The 16,893-nt window shown below is 46.4% G+C and overlaps 3 protein-coding genes across 3 annotated transcripts; 1 reads left to right on the top strand and 2 right to left on the bottom strand.

Moving 5' to 3' along the window:
* The first annotated feature begins 926 nt into the window (after positions 1 to 926).
* Positions 927 to 2,147, top strand: LOC135390423 (Y-box-binding protein 2-like). The gene is made up of 3 exons (XM_064620176.1): positions 927 to 1,201; positions 1,271 to 1,460; positions 2,016 to 2,147. The coding sequence occupies exons 1-3, from the start codon at positions 927 to 929 to the stop codon at positions 2,145 to 2,147; spliced, it is 597 nt and encodes a 198-aa protein (XP_064476246.1).
* Positions 2,148 to 11,540: 9,393 nt separating this feature from the next.
* On the bottom strand, positions 11,541 to 12,320 carry LOC135390407 (uncharacterized protein K02A2.6-like). Its single transcript, XM_064620175.1, has one exon. The coding sequence runs from the start codon at positions 12,318 to 12,320 to the stop codon at positions 11,541 to 11,543; it is 780 nt and encodes a 259-aa protein (XP_064476245.1).
* A 120-nt stretch (positions 12,321 to 12,440) lies between these two features.
* Positions 12,441 to 13,979, bottom strand: LOC135390391 (uncharacterized protein K02A2.6-like). The gene has a single exon (XM_064620174.1). It carries the CDS (start codon positions 13,977 to 13,979, stop codon positions 12,441 to 12,443), a length of 1,539 nt encoding a protein of 512 aa, XP_064476244.1.
* Between the last annotated feature and the right edge of the window lie 2,914 nt (positions 13,980 to 16,893).

The raw sequence follows: 16,893 nt of genomic DNA, 5'->3' as shown, positions 1-16,893 counted from the left end.
AAATCCAGATCGACTCATCGCAGCACATATAAGGCAGCTTTTAGAATTACCTCATGTAGGATACTCTGACGACGTGACGAATGTTCGTGTTCTTCATGACACTGTAAGAGTACGGATGCGAAATTTGAAGAGCTTACAAGCTCCCGAGAGCGCTTATAGCATAGTACTTATGACAGCACTGCTCGAAGACTACCTCCAGACTTGCAGATCTAGAGTATTATCGGCATCACACGCAACAACTGTCTGGAACCGACGCGAGAGACGTAGCGACTGACTCACGAGAGGTTTCTCCGACAGCAGACACCGGTACTCTTGACTCCCTAATTTCCTTCCTTCAGAAGGATATAGAGCACAGAAAACGAAGGGTGCCACGGAAAAGGAAAGTTCCATCCCATCAGGCAGATTGGGTTTCCTCTGGCCATACCCCTAAGAACGCTTCTGCCGCAGCTCTCAACACCATCGCGGACTCAACAATTCGAGAGCGAAAATCCTTTCTGTGTCTCCTTTGTGGATCAAAGGACCATTCCGTTGCAAACTGCGTCACCACCTTGACCCCGGAACAAAAGCTTGGAAAATTACCGCAAAGGGGCTATTGTTTCAAGTGTGGAAAACCACGACATCTGACTAAAGACTGTCGCACCGCCAGGCGACTCTCCTTTGCTCACTGCACCGGGAGCACTTAACATCGCTGGGTTGCAAGAACCGTCAGGAAAAGTACCTCTCATTCATGAAGATGCCCGCAATCTCAGACACTCAACGTGAAGGTGCCTGCCCCATGCCATTCACCGACACTGTACCAAAAAGTCATTTCACTGCAGTCCACGTCTCTACTGTTCATGGTAGTTTAACCATCCTCCCAGTACCTGTTGGCTCCTCGGCACAGATACAGCAAAGGGCCGAGACTAAGACACCGAAAAAAACATTGAATGGGTGATTCGATCAAGAAGCCTCTGCTCGCCGAGCCCATGCACAGAACTGTCAAATGGTTCGACTTGAGGAACGGCTATGGATTCATCAACCGGAACGACACCCACGAGGATGTCTTCGTTCATCGCTGGGCCACCAGTCACAATAAGCCACAAAGAGTAATTCGCAGCTTAAGCGATAGTGAGGTGGTCAAACTTGACGTCGTTCTTGGAGATAAAGTCTGCGAGGCGGCCAACGTGACCCTGCCTGATAACGAATCCGTTCCAGGAGATCTGTATGATGCAGCCCAGAATCGTTTTAATTGACGCTGGTTCCCCAGACCACATCGCTCGATGTCCCGCAGAGGGCCACCACTACAGGAGAAGAAAGACCTTCCCGACATCAGGCGTCTCCTACCACAGCCTTCAGGCCCCATACTGACTTGTTTTAACCAAAGGATCTGCTGTGGCATTAGAGGTATACCACGGAACCCTCTTCAAAATGACCTTCGCAGGGCGTATGAATACGAAGGCCATGACGTCAAAGACCAGCAAGTAAAACGTAGACCAACAAGAAGGTACTCTGGCGTGTACTTTAAGCGAAATCGCAGACGAGCAGAAAGCCAGCATGACGACGTAGGGAGCTATAGGGACAACGAATCCTGCACAAACATTCTTGCTGTGGGTGACGTGATCCTGCTACCGCCATCCAGTTCCGCTTCTCGCTCGGGGATCGCCGACGTGCAGACAGGACGCGACGTACATCCGAGTGTGCAAGATGGCAGTTGCCGACGGATCAGCAATACCGCTCCACGTTGAGTATCTCCACAAGCTTTAACTGGAACTAAAACCTGCGTCCTCAAATATCTCAGCTTCTCCACTTTCGCCCAGGGGAGAATAAGAAATTGGAGACCACGGTGAACTGTCCCGGATCATCTGCCAGGTGTTCCTGCCGCCTGCACGCGTGTTTTCGATTTTAATCCTGTACGACGGCCGACTGATTCGGGACTAGTCTCTTCTGGGCTCGTCCCGGCCACATCAGGTAATCACACACATCGGGCACACCGGCAAACTGCTCGTTCTCTAATTGAAGTTGTCTTTTCTACACAGGCTTCAACCAACCGATGTCGATGCGCTCCTCTTCCGGAGCTTGACCCTGAAGGACGCTGCATTGCGCTCCAGGACCTCGAAGGGGCCATCGTTGGGTCGCTGCAAGGGCTCATACTCAGGCCAGACAACTGATACTCAGGTCAGGACACAGACTGGCAGGTCAGGAATAGTTTCCTGAAGCTCCCGATGTTCAAACTCTAAATGTAAATGTTACTTGACGTCGAACCGTTGAATGACTTTTGTAATTTATATTTATTTAACTGAAAGCATTGAAGGTCAGATCCGAGGATACCTTGACTTCTTGAAACTGTAACGATGTTCTGGAAACCCATATCGAACTGTGTTTGAAACCACCCTTCATTTCCTCAAAACAGCCCCATATTTTAAATAATCGTAATTTAACCATTTCAAAACAGACATGGGGCCGACATTTTTATGACGGCAGCTCTTCACGCGATCTATACCGCTGACGTAAGTGATGTCAGTGTTTTTCAAGAAATCCCTCCCTCTCTACGGAGCACACGGGAATGTAAACAGGCGATGGTGACAGGGAGCGTCTGCTCCATCGACGTAGGCTTCTTGATTGCATCGTTTTTTATTTGTGGTATGATCTGCCTAATGCCAAAACACGCTATTGATACCACTTGTGCGGTTAGATTCGTGCAATTATGCTGTCGCGTTCCGGCCAGGGGCAAACTGGTGAAGAACACAATGAACGTCACGTATCGTCAACCGAACTCTGCTATGCCTACATACGAAATATATTTTTATTCGCATTGTAGGTATCTTTGATAACGTAAGTCAATTCATTGCTTAATTGAAGACTTCACTATCTTGTCGTTACGGCTCACTCCTGCTGCATCACTTGCTGCTTGCATGCACTTGCGCCTACCTTTCTCTCGAATGCAGGCGTTCGACGCTACTGGAACAGTAATCACACTTCTTGGCATTATAATCGGGTGAACGTGTTTGTTTGGCAACTCCATATGTTATCGTATACACACTTTAGGTACGTACGTAAGTATTAGGCGTGAATACTACGCTACTATAGTGGATATTCGCGATGAACGTATTTGCCAAAAGTTTACACTGTCCAGAGAGCAAGCACCAGGTACAAGAACAAGCAATATATTGGCATGAGGGCATACGTGGCTTATGAGAGCTCAAGATTAGCACAAAATGAAAAAAAAAGGAAAAAATGCATAGAAAAACACTGCACAGTACAAGGACACCGTGCAAGTGTCATTATCAGGGATATATTCCCACCTTATTTCGCCAACCCCTTTACCAACCCCTTTAGTTTTCCCTGACACTTCATGTAGTAAAAATGGCTAAGGAGTACCATTTACTGTGTGCACGGAAATATTGTGTTTGTTTCCCCATCCCCTACGCTTCTACAGAAGCCACCGATTAATGGCGAATTATATGCCAACAATTAAAAATCCTAGGCATAAGACTGCTTGTACACGTTCCTTGAAGCCCTTCTGTTGTCCACTTGCATTTAATGCCTTGCAGAGTTGTCAATGTTGTAGTGACTGATTCACTGTAACTCTTGCAGTGAGCTTCTGTAGTCTCTTGCTTCTGTTTGGGGGCTCATGAACAGCCACCGTCCACAGTGATCAAGCAGAGCGCCAGTAAGCTCCTGGACATACCCTGACATGAAAATTAGCATTATGAGAATTCCTAAAACAGACAGAACCGGCTTGCGCAGTAAAGAATCAATGCAATTTTATGTTTCAGTAATTTTCTCACACACACTCCTCCTGTGTGTATGCGGTAGAGTGGTACATGTATAATATAAATACAATATGTGGCACACAAATAAGGTGGAAGTGGTGCTGTGATATCTTAGATACATTACCCAGAAACAGCACTGAGGCGAGGCAACTTTTACTGCACACAACGGCGCGACGGCTTTCAGGAGAGGAGGTACATCCACTATCCCCTACAACACTTCGCATGTTCCAGTTCCTGTAAGTGAGGAATTTAGTGATCGCTGCTAGCTTGAAATACTGTAAATCACCTTCATGGGGTCAAAGCTGCTTCCCAATGTCTTGATGTGCACATCCTGCATGGAGACCTTGATGCTCATGAATATGTGAGGCAACGTTATGATCCAAATATGCATGATATGCCATATTATCGTGAGCCATTTTACCAGAACCAGGTTTCCATTATCATTACTTATCCATGTGCGTATTTACAATACTGTGGTACCATTATTGTAGCACCAGATGTTGCTTCACGAGCGCTGCTGTATGTACCGTTTTCCAGGGGCATGAGTAAGGAGAAGCAGAAATTATAATTATAGATGTTAAGGCTAATATTGGCAGCGAATTACACCCTGTACACTCAAACTTGGACTGAGGACCACAGTGATGCAGATAATTGTACCATGCATTTGTCAAAAATCATTTGAAAGTGACTGCTCAATGCATAGATTGCGCGCATATACGAGCAAAAATGCGTGCTGGCACGCATACTCAATGCGAATGATCAAGAACCATTTGCGCCCAACTCAATTAAGCGAGGTATTCTGTTGTTTTTTTTTCCTCTAAGGTTTCACACGTTGGTTGCTAGCTATTCATAGAGCTTCGTGAGACAATGTGGTAGTGTTTTTTTTCTTTGTTGGTCGTGTGATTATGCATCTTAATGTTGAGATGCCGTTCATAGTGAATCTGTATTCTAATGTACTGTGCTCTAACGTAATAACATGTACAAATACAACGGGAAAGCTGTGCAGAGATGTCATCATTGTGCCACGATCCTTTCCGTGTCTAAGAAAAATTCCATAAGTGGAACCGTCACCAACCATAACTCGGCACCCCCCCCCCCCCCCACGGGTATTCACCCGTGGGGGGGGGGGGGTGCCGAGGAAATCTGAGGAAATCAATTCTGAGGAAATCAATGACAGAGAGTGTCTCAAAACAGGAACTCCTAGGCTGTTGCTGATTTCAGCTGCTGTGACCGTTTTGTCTTCCCTGTGCCCAAGCTCAGAGTAATCCAAACTCATGTAATTTCGCAACCAGCTTCTCTGAGAAACTGCGTAGTTTTACGTACAACCGCGGACTATAGGGCTTCGCAGCCACATATTTGTCGTTCACATGTTCACGCTGTGTGCAAGGCATAGTCCAAGTTCGTGCAGACACTTACCTGCAACTTCGATCCTTTGGTGCTATCCTCTTTGTTGTCGCCGGACGAGGCAGGTGTCGCATCCCTTTTCAACGACTTTTCGAGTCCAACTCGGCCGTCATGTGAACGGCCTCGTAGCATTCTTATGCAAAATGCTTCGAGCACACACGACAGTTGCCATGATAAGTTTAGTGCACTCAGCGATTGGTTTCGTACCATCCAATCACGCACAAAATCAACTGGGAACTTGGTACGAAACATCTTTGTTATTAGCGTACCTGTTCGTAAGGCGAGAAGCACGGCATTCTCACAATTCACTCACGCTGTATCTCTCACACAGTGACAGCTTAGACGAAGTTGTGTGTACTGACCAGCCGGAGAGCAAAAAAGGTGATCAAATCAAGACGCAGAGAATGGTGCCCGTACGTACAGGCGACTCTCGATTTCGCTGTCAGCCTCACGAGTGACGATTGCTGGCGATTGCGAAACAGCGAGCCAATAAACAAGCCAAGAACACCCAAAGCGAAAGCTGAGCGTGACGTCAGCTGTTCAAGGGGATGATCGGACGGTAAACCAAAAAACAGATTTCGCTGCAAATACAGGGTATTCGGCCAAACTATTTTGGAAGTACATTCAGTAGGCCTTTGTGCCTGCTAGTTTTTGTTCTAATCTGTGACAAAGGGTTTCCTCAGGAGCTGACCTTTAATCTGTTCGACATAGCGCAGTAACTGTAGAATACAGGACAGAAAGACGGGGTGAAGATGAGATAAACTGATGTTCTGAGGCTGGAACAACATAGAAGGGACAGATACAAACAAAGCCTCAAATTGCCTAAGATATCAACGATGAAAGATGAAAGTCACTGAAAAGGTTAGCCAGCTGTAGGGATCGAACCCACATCTTCTGGATTACCGGTCCAGGGCTCTACCAATTGAGCTAAGCTAACACGCCTCTCCAGCGACTTTCGGGGTGCGTCATCTAAAGGGACGACAAACCAGCCACTCTCTCTCACTCATCCTCCTTTCACTCTTACATTTTTGCTCACTCATACACAAGAAAATGTGAAGACAAGGGTGAAGACAAGGGTGAAGACAAGGGTGAAGATGTTTACTGCGCAGGTGATACAAGGAATGATTAAGTGCATGTGGCACGAGGCACGCTCTGGGGGCAGACTGTCGTCGTCTATAAAAGTTTCAACATCCTGCCCCCCGACGACGTGGAGGTGGATGTTGGTACGTGGCTGACGGGTGGTACGTAGACAAAGTGGGTTTGCGCGTAGTTTCCAGGGTCCGACTACGGAACGCAGGTCGGTCTCCTCATCCATGCAGTCGAGCGCTGCAAACCATTGATGTCGCGGTTCCTCAACTTCTGGGTGTGCCGCAAGGGCGCTACTGCCACACTTTGCGTCTCATCCTCTTTGGAGGGCAGTTGACCACTCCTGTGGCAGCCTCGATGCTTCGGAGCTCGTGTGCGGATTTCAGCGTGTCCACGGCGCGCTGTGTTGTCATCAGCTGAGAAGTCTAGTTGGCACAGGCAGATGGTCGGGTCAGCGGTAGTGGCACAAGTACCGTTGAGAAGTCCGCAGTGATTCGTCCTTGCTTGTTTAGACGTGGCGTAACAACTGCGCTGCATCCAGGCGGTGTAGCTCCCGTTGCAGTGTTGCACTGCGGTCTTTGCTGAGGAGTAAGTTTGCCGCTGTCGATTGAAGGGTCGGAAAGCTCCGGTTGAAACTGCGATTGGTTATTCATCGGAACGTTTGGGTTGTGTGGTATGTCATGCTGGCGGCTCGGCTCTCCATGACACCTTTCAATCGCTATTTTGGGGAGGAGCAAAGCGTTTTGGTGGATGACTGTCCGTCCCTCGATCATTTGGCATTCATCAGCCAATGAGCATGTCGTTTCGCTTGCGGTCTTTGAGGAGGTGGAGATCATTGCGTGTTCTGATGAGTAGTTTTGTACGCTCAGACTCACTTCTACAACAAGCGATTCTGCCGTCACAGCCTTGCACAGCACTTCCTCCGTATCTCCCTCTTTACCGATCCCACCGAGAGTATCCTCAACAGTCCGGCTCTTGTTGTCAGGCCTGTTTTGGCCCTGATTATCGATTGGAGGCTTGGCATATACCCGTTGCGATGTGCAGTCTTTCTGGGAACCTGCTTGTGACGCTGCATGCCTGGCCTTTATCGCGCTGATGATAGACATCGTCTTGCGGTTAGGCAAGCCTTCGCCCTGGAAATTGCAAATGCGATGTCGCCCTGGTAATTCAGTTGCGTTAGATATTCGTCTTCGAATTCTTCCTCATCGTAGTGAGCTTCGATTTCGTTGTCCGTATTCCTCAGGGCATCGTTGAGGTTCAGTGGCCGTTCCACGTCCTCTTGTAGTCTCGATCCTGTAGTCGGTTGCTGTCGATGTGACGCCATTTGTCGTTCCATTGCGTTCATGATGGCTCTCACCTGTGCACGTAGCAAGTTCCTTTTTGCGTTCAGATGTTGTCGTTCCATGGCTGTGGTCAGGTGTGTCGGCCGCATCCCTCTGTCGTCCTCACGTTCTGTCAAGCGATCCTGGTCACGGCACCATGTAGTAGACAGGACAGAAAGACGGGGTGAAGATGTTTACTGGTGCGCTGGTGATACAAGGAATGATTAAGTACATGTGGCACGAGCCACGCTCTGGGGGCAGACTGTCGTCGTCTATAAAAGTTTCAACAGTAACCAATGAGATGGACCCCTGAGCGGGTATGTGCGACCTATTTGTTGTAAGAACGATACATTTATGAAAGGACTACCTGCCTTGAACAATTTTAGAGGAACCTATAACAAGCGGTACTTATAGATGTCACTAATTCGTAGACAATCATGCTTAATAAAAAAGGTTCCCCATGATCTGTCAAATTTAATTGAGCCCTGCAATAGTACGCAGGACTCGTTTCTGTATCATTATAATTGTTGGAATATTAGTTCTAGATGTCGTACGCCAGATTAAAACACCATAACAAAGTTGCAAAAAGAAGAGATAATTGTACATTAGTTTGACTGCTCCGGGAAATAGGTGCGTACACTTCCACAGAACGCCAGGAAGTTTAGGCAATTTTGTTATGAGATACCCATATTGATCATTCCAAGACATGCCATGGGAAAAGATAACACTGAGTGATTTTACGCTATTAACGCATTTAACCAATGAACGTTCCAGGTACAACAAATGAGTTATTGACATTGGCTCGTGTTTCGGCCAGAAAACACAGCCTTACATCCTGGCGCTCTAAGTCGCAAGAAATTTTCTTCAGACCAAATCATTTTGTATTTTCTATTTTATATATTTTATATGTTATACAGGGTATTTAAAAAAACGTGTCCTTCGGACTTTATAAAAAAACGGGGCGATGGAAAAATACGGCGTAAACGGCATTTGTTTGGCAACGAAATTTGCCATCTTGCACAAATATTTTCATTTAATTTTAATTAAAATAAATTGAATTTCTTTAATTGAACTCCAAAATTTCCCAAGTCAACCTAACGTTTTTTTTTTTTTTACAGAATTAGAGAGCCCGTAGCGAACTTAGTCAGATCCACCAAGAAATCCGCTCGATGTTGCAAATGGAACTGCCCAAAAAAAGTCCCGAAACTGAGGCTTCAAAGTTTCGGGTATTCAACGGCGCACCAAATCAGACGCAAAGATTCGTGGAGAGGAGGACATGCTCCTGTCTCCATGAAAGATAGAAGGTAAAAAAAAAACAGGGTGGGAAAAAACAGGCGGAATCATTTTTGTTTGCCGCTTATCAACGTATGGTGGAATGTCACCCGACTTGTTATCTGCGCTTCTTGTGTTGCACGCCGGTCCGGCGATAAACTGTTCTATCTTTCATGGGGGCAGGAGCATGTCCTCCTCTCCACGAATCTTTGCGTCTGATTTGGTGCGCCGTTGAATACCCGAAACTTTGAAGCCTCAATTTCGGGACTTTTTTTGGGCAGTTCCATTTGCAATATCGAGCGGATTTCTTGGGGGACCTGACTAAGTTCGCTACGGGCTCTCTAATTCTGTAAAAAAAACGTGAGGTTGACTTTGGAAATTTTGGAGTTCAATTAAAGAAATTGAATTTGTTTTAATTAAAATCAAATGAAAATATTTTGGCGAGATGGCAAATTCAGTTGCCACACAAGTGCCGTTTACCCTGTATTTTTCCATCGCCCCGATTTTTTATAAAGTCCGTTTTTTTATAAAAGTTTACAAACACCCTGTATCTTGCTTTATGAACACACGTGTTTCCTTTATCGAGTAGGTCAGGTTTATCGCATCCGATTATTGGTACTGTTATGTCGTTACCATACGTAATAAACTGGGCTTCTTTAATAATAATTGGAGTCTTTACTTCGCGAGACAACTGCCAACATGAGCGACGGGTCGGGTCCGTGGATTAATTTTGCCCACCTGAGTGTTCTTTGGCGTGCGCCGAAATCTCGACACACGGCACACCACATTTGACGTCCCTCGGAAAAGACGGCGTGTCAAAGTAACTTGTACCCTTCCACCACGTTGCCGTGGTCCTCGGCCGGATTCGAACGCGCGATCTTGGAACCAGCAGGCGGACACGCTACCGACTGAGCCACCAAGGGCGGCCTGGGCTTCTTTGTCTATGGAGACTATGTCGTTGACATACAAAATAAAAAAAAACGGAAAGAATCGAACATGATTGTTTGAGGCCCTCCCGTTTTAATATCATGCATTGTTGATTTAGCTGTCCTTAATGAAACATTTTGTCTTCTATCAGCAAGGTAGGAAGAGACAAGATCCCTCTAAACCATGATAATATCACTTATGCATAAGGGTATCATGATTTAGGCAGTCAAAGGAGGGAGTTTTTTTTCACGTTTCGTGGCCATGTTTTTTTGATTGCCTGGGAAGATTTCGGCGTTATCACCACAGACGTGGTCTCCAGCACTACCCAATGAGTGCAGGGCATACCCTGCCTCAAAAAACCATAGATTGAGAAGTTACCCGTCAAAAAGAACTCGTTATAAGTTAAGTTACCCTGTGAAAAATGTAACTAAGTTAATAACGAAGTTCTTCAGCCTGAAATGTAACTCGTAGTTACCGAGTTACTTAAAAAAAAGAACGAGTTACTTCCAAGTTACTTCGGACACAAAATAGCATTACGCAGGTGCAGCGCGTGTGAGCAGATGAGTTAGACCTTGAGTTCCCTGCGGAGGAATGCAACACGCTTAGATCGTCTTCGTTTATATCCAACAATAGACCTCTCCCTGTTTGTAAACAAATGACGTCATAGCGTTCGACAGCGCTACAAATTTGGTAGAGTTGAACAAGAGGTGAACAAGGAGCTAGAGGTGAACAAGGTCGCACCCGAAAGCCACTGTCTTGAGGGGATTACGATGGCCTCTGAAAGGGACGCAACCTTCGGTCCTACTTTTCTTTCAATAGGGGGCAGCGAACAAGTGCCCGTTCCTGGAACCAAGCCCTAACCTTCCGCTTTGTTGCGGTTTCAGTGTGTCTACCAACGTTATGATGACGTTTCTCTGGTAGAGGTCTATTTGAACACTTTGCATCTTACTCCCTGTGGGCGCACAATGGTTCAGCTTCATTTCAATGGCAGCGGTTCTTACTTCCTGAATAAAATACAGTCATTGACTGAATATCGCGTTTTATGGCAAAAAATGTCATGAAGGAACCGGAGAGAAAGCTGAAAATGTGTGGACGTGAGTGAAAAGCGAGTTAAAAGTAACTTGGAACTTAACTTAACTTACCTCGGCAAAGTTACCTGAAAAAGGAACGAGTTCCTCTGAAAGTTACCACGGCGCAAAAGTACCGAGTTAAGTTACAAGTTACCAAAAAAAGGAACTTAGTTACAGTAACGAGTTACTTGTAACGAGTTACCTCGAACTCTGCAAAAAACGCAGTAGGTTCGCTCATAAATGCTATCGCTTGTAAAACAATATACGTTATCACATTATGCTGATCAAGCAGTAATCTGCTTGATCAATTGTGTAGTATCTTGACGTCTTCACTCCAGACACACCAGCGATATCCAAAAGGTTAACGCAGCTTCATTTCTGCGCAAGTCGAAACATGCGGCTACAGCAAAACAGGGCTGCTGCCCAGAACGAAGATAGATGACGAAGTGTTCACGCGATGCACGCGCAACTGACCAGCTCGGCGAAGCGCCAACAAAACAAACACCACATTTCCTTCCCCTTAACAACGAAGTACAACCCGTACATAATAGGAGAAAATACTATAAGTGGGCACCTCGCACTTTCAGTCTAATTATTGTTATGACATGCACAAAAAATGAGTTATTTCTAAACCACCAAAACACTAAAGCTTTCACTGGTAGCACACTTCTCTTTTTTTTTATTTTTCCTTTTACCACACAACACTTCTATGTACTTTGGAAACGTTCTGGTGGATGTCGCACACGTGTAGGGTACCTTCGAACCTGAGCCCCATTGATGACTGAAGGTGACCCAACAGGCTCCTCTGTCAGTGCCGCTGCTGCCCTGGCAGGTGATGTGCTGACCAGTGGCTGATGGGACGAAGTACATTCCTGTGCGTCATTCTCCGATGTCAAAAGCTCCGGGACTGATGACACTGACACACCCCCGCTGACCGTCAAAGTTCTGCGTCGCAGGTGATCCTGGTGTCTCTTCCAGACGAACGGTCCCCTATCTGTACTGATGTGTACGCGGTATGTAACAGGTCCTGTCTTCTCCAGCACAGTTGCTGGTAACCAACGTGGTCCATTCCGGAAATTCCTTACACACACATGCTCTCCAGTTGCAAAGAAACGTTCCTGTGAACGTCTTCCCAGCATTTGCGTGAATTGCTTTCGTCGGACGACGTCTTCAGTTGACGGTTTGAGGCAATCTAGCCGCGTTCGAAGATTTCTGTTCAACAAAAGCTGCGCAGGTGACTGCTGCGTCGTGGCGTGTGCTGTGTTCCTGTAGCTTAGTAGGAAACTAGCCAGTCGAATGTCGGCTGGTCGATGCATGCCTTTGCGCAATGCTTCCTTTACAGTGCGCACAAACCTCTCCGCCAAACCGTTGCTCGACGGATGATAAGGAGCACACCTGACGTGCTTCACCCCATTCATTTTGAGGAATGCCTCAAACTCTCGGGAGCAAAACTGGGGGCCATTATCCGTGACTATCGTTTCTGGCATCCCGAATCTTGCGAACAGTTCACGCACGTTTCGTATTGTCGCCTCTGAAGTTGTGGACTTCATCTCGAACACTTCGGGCCACTTCGAATGGGCATCTACCGCAACCAGGTAGTTAGTTCGTTAAAATGGCCCCAGAAAATCTAGGTGGATGCGTTGCCACGGCTTCGTCGGCCAAGCCCAGGGGTGCAGTGGCGCGACGGTGCTGACGCTCCGTTGTTGTTGGCAGTCTTCACAAGAAGATACCAAGTCTTCGATATCGCAGTCTACCGATGGCCACCATACATAACTTCGTGCTGTCTCTTTCATTCGAACGACGCCAGGATGCCCTTCGTGTACTTCCTGGAGTACTTCTTTCTTCAGTTTGTGAGGAACCACTACTCGTATCCCCCACATAAGACAACCCCTGAAGTATGTCACCTCCAGCTTCCTCACGTAGTATGGTTTGAGGTCATCATCAGTAGCCTTGCGTGGCCAACCTTTCAGGACGTAGTGTGTAACCCGCGCTAATACGTCGTCACGAGCTGTCTCTCGAGCTATATCTGAGCTCTGTACGGGAAAAGTATCCAAGCGAATGGAATAAAATTCGCTCACAACATCCGTCACCTTGCTTCCATCATTCTTCACTGGAAGGCGGGACAGACAGTCTGCTTCGTAGTTCTGCTCTCCTGCTCGGTAGCTGAGCGTGTAAGTGTATGCAGGTAACGTTATTGCCCACCTCTGTAGACGCGCCGCTGCAATGGGCGGAATCCCTGTCTTTGGGCCAAAGATCGTCACTAGTGGTTTATGGTCCGTGACCAGACAAAAGCTTCTCCCGTAAATGTAGCAGTGAAAACGCTTCACTGCAAAGACTAAAGCCAACGCTTCGCGCTCAATTTGGCTATAGTTCTTCTCGCTTTCTGTCAGAGTTCTTGAAGCATACGCTATTGGCTTCGCAATCCCATCACTATCCACGTGCGCTAATACTGCTCCAACGCCGTACGGTGAGGCGTCAGCAGACACTTGAAGCGGCAAACTAGGATCGTATTGCTGAAGCACCGGCGCAGATGCCATAGCCTTCTTGAGGGCCTCGAATGCGCGTTGAGATTCTGATGACCACGTCCACTTTACTTTCTCGCTGAGAAGTCGATTTAATGGGTACGCAATCGAAGACAGCTTAGACAGGAACTTGGCATAGTAGGTGACCATGCCCAAAAATGAGCAAAGTTGCTTCCTGTCACTGGGAGCTGGCGCTTCAAGAATCGCTTGCACCTTCTCTGGTGCCGTGTAAATGCCATTCATCCCGATTACATGTCCTAGGAACTGCAGTTCTGACTTCAAAAATTCGCACTTCTCTTTCTTGACCCGCACTCCTCTTGAGCTCAAACATTTCAACACGCTTTCTAAATTCTCCATGTGTTCGGCTTCTGTCCGTCCGGTCACCAGAATATCATCTAGGTAGCAAACCACTCCATCTAAGCCTTTCAACACGGTGTCCATGATGCGTTGAAATAACGCCGGGGCCGAAGCAACTCCGAACGGCAGGCGATTGACTTCAAACAGTCCTTTGTGCGTATCCACGGTTAAATACTTCCTGGACGCTGCGCTCATCAGTACCTGTAGGCATGCTCGGCTTAAGTCAATCTTAGAAAACAGTTTTCCTCCAGCCAGGGCACTGAGCATTTCGTCTACCTTTGGTAACGGGTAGTTTTCCGCACTCAGTTATGGATTCAACGTGACTTTGTAGTCGCCACACAGGCGTACTGATCCGTCTTTTTTTTACAACAGGAACAATGGGAGTGGCGTACTCACTGTTGGTAACTGGTGTCCATACACCCATTTCTGCCAGCTTGCCAATTTCTTGTTCAACTGCTGGCCTTAATGCCAACGGAAGGCTACGTGCTTTGACGAAACGTGGGGTTGCTCCCTCCTTGAGGACCAGTGTAGCCTCTACGTTCGAAATTTGGCCCAGTGCCTCCGAAAAAAACGTCTTCAAACTTGTCCAGTAAATGAACGACGCTTTCTTTCCCACCAACACGGACGGTGTTCAAACTTTGCCAGTCCAGCTGAATACTTCGCAACCATTCTCTTCCGATGAGAGGAGTACCATTTTGTTTCAATACGTACAAAGAAAGGTCGTCTTCACAACCATTGTGACTAACTTTAACTTTCACGACTCCGCAAGGCTTTACAGCTTCTCCTGTGAACGTCCTTAGAGTCAGTGACGTAGGCAGTAATGCCTTACTTGAAAATAATGACCTATAGTCATTCAACGAGATTACCGACACGGCTGCTCCCGTATCTAGTTCCATGCGTAATGGAATGTTTTCGACTTCCATAGTGAAAATGATGGGACGTTCACCAACTCGAGTACCGAGCGTTTTCAACACCTCACTCGAGTGTTGTTCTGACGCCATGCGTTGCAACGCACGCCTCGTTCGCCCGTTCAGTCTCAAGTTCATGTCCAACTTCCTGCCCGACTGGCAAACCGAAGCTATGTGCCCTGTCCTTTTGCACTTGAAGCAAGTCGCGCTCTGGAAAGGACATTTCTTGGAGGGGTGCTTATCGGACCGATGGCATTTCGCTTCAAAAACTTTCTTCTCAACACTGATGTTCTGAAGGGTGCTATCAGGTTGATACTTCACATCACATTTCTTTGAGTGACATTCTGCCGCATTCCTTGTAGCTCTTTCCAACGACATCGCCTTCTCAACCGCCGTTTTAAACGAAATCGTTTCAGGTTCCGTGAACAACGACTTCTGAATGTGGAGTCGTAAAAGGCCTGTTACAAATCTGTCTCTCAGCATCTCATCGAGAACAGTTCCGAAATTACATGTCTCTGCCAATCTCTTGAGTTCGGCTACGAAGTCCGCAATGGGCTCGCTGTCATGCTGAGCTCTGCTGTGAAACTTTGCACGTTCTGCAATTACGGATGGTGTCGGTGAAAGATGATCGCGAAGCAACTTTAACAGGTCGTCTAGCGACTTTGTTGCAGGCAATTCAGGAGACGCCAAATTTTTCAAAAGCTTGAATGTCTTGCCTCCTACTATGCTCAGAAAAGCATCGACGCGATCGCTCTCTGGGATGCGATTAACGCGCAAAAACGACTTCAGTCGCTCTTCATAGGAAGGCCAATCTGACGCAGACTCATCAAAGGGTTCTACTTGCCCAATTAGAGCCATGCTTCTTTGCTGGACGCTGCTGTCTGTCGCCTCCGTAGATGTCGCCGCTGCCCTCTCGTCGCCGGCACTCATGCCGTCCTCGTCGCCAACATGTAGTATCTTGACGTCTTCACTCCAGACACACCAGCGATATCCAAAAGGTTAACGCAGCTTTATTTCTGCACAAGTCGAAACATGCGGCTACAGCAAAACAGGACTGCTGCCCAGAACGAAGATAGATGACGAAGTGTTCACGCGATGCACGCGCAACTGACCAGCTCGGCGAAGCGCCAACAAAACAAACACCACAAATTGTAATGCAGCTAATGGTATTTCACGAAATTGACCCACTCAATTTAATGAATATAAGTGACTGTAACAGTATACAGAATCATTTTCTGCAGCATCTGTGCATTTTCTCCCACAGGGTATTTGCAGCTGTAATTCACATACTTTAAAACTATGCTATATTTAACGGTAACTGAGAAACGTTTAACAAGTAACTTTAACAACCCGGGTAGCCAGAATGAGGAAACTGAAATGTTCATAGCAAGAGACAGGAACCTTAAAGGACAAAAGCTACACATTCGTAAAATTCGTAAAATCAGTAAAATGTTTCTTCTGACGAACAGACGCTTCACAGAAGGAGCTCCATTAATTAGGAAGAAACATGTGTGCTATGGACACAGATTATATACATGCATAAGTGGAAAACCTTAACTTTATTGACCACAGAACAGCGGGAAACAAGGGCAAAAACCTGTGAGACTTGACGAGGCCGAAGCTCCCTAACTTTGCACTGCAATGACAAACTCTATGACAAACAACAATACAATGAATAATGAACAAAAAAAGAAAAATGAAACAACATGTACTCACTCACATAAGGGAAAATATATTGTGATAAACTGTCCAATACCAAAAAAAAACTCAAATATGCGTCATTTACATCCATACGGCGATACAAGAACTGCCAGATAACTGCAGAAGGATTTGAACCAGAAAGGTACAACGTTACAGGAGTAACATCCTAAATACAAGTGGCATTTGCGTAAGCGTTGAGGTATTTGATACAACGCAATTATGATTAACAAATGATCGCTAATATGGCTGGAAACACGAGAAGATATCACTCTGTCCTCACTATATTTCGTGATACGTCGGAAAGGGAAGCAACAAAAAAAGAGAAACACTGTCAAGGAGCCCGCGATGAGGGAATCACACACGTAACATTAAAAACGGTTAGGAGCAACTAAGATTTATTTGAACAAGAACTTTCGTGCAAGAGACTGCACTTCCTCAGGTTACACAACTGAATGCGACACATGTATATATAACCCAAGAGAAGATATACAATAAAACAGGTTTAACAACCAGACAGTAATACAATGCAATTCTCCGAATGTCTCATTTACCCGTACACTTCGTCTTTCTTA

This window comes from Ornithodoros turicata, chromosome 1 (assembly GCF_037126465.1).
Source record: "Ornithodoros turicata isolate Travis chromosome 1, ASM3712646v1, whole genome shotgun sequence".
NCBI classification, from domain to species: Eukaryota; Metazoa; Arthropoda; class Arachnida; order Ixodida; family Argasidae; genus Ornithodoros; species Ornithodoros turicata.
This window is presented reverse-complemented; position numbering and strand designations above follow the sequence as displayed.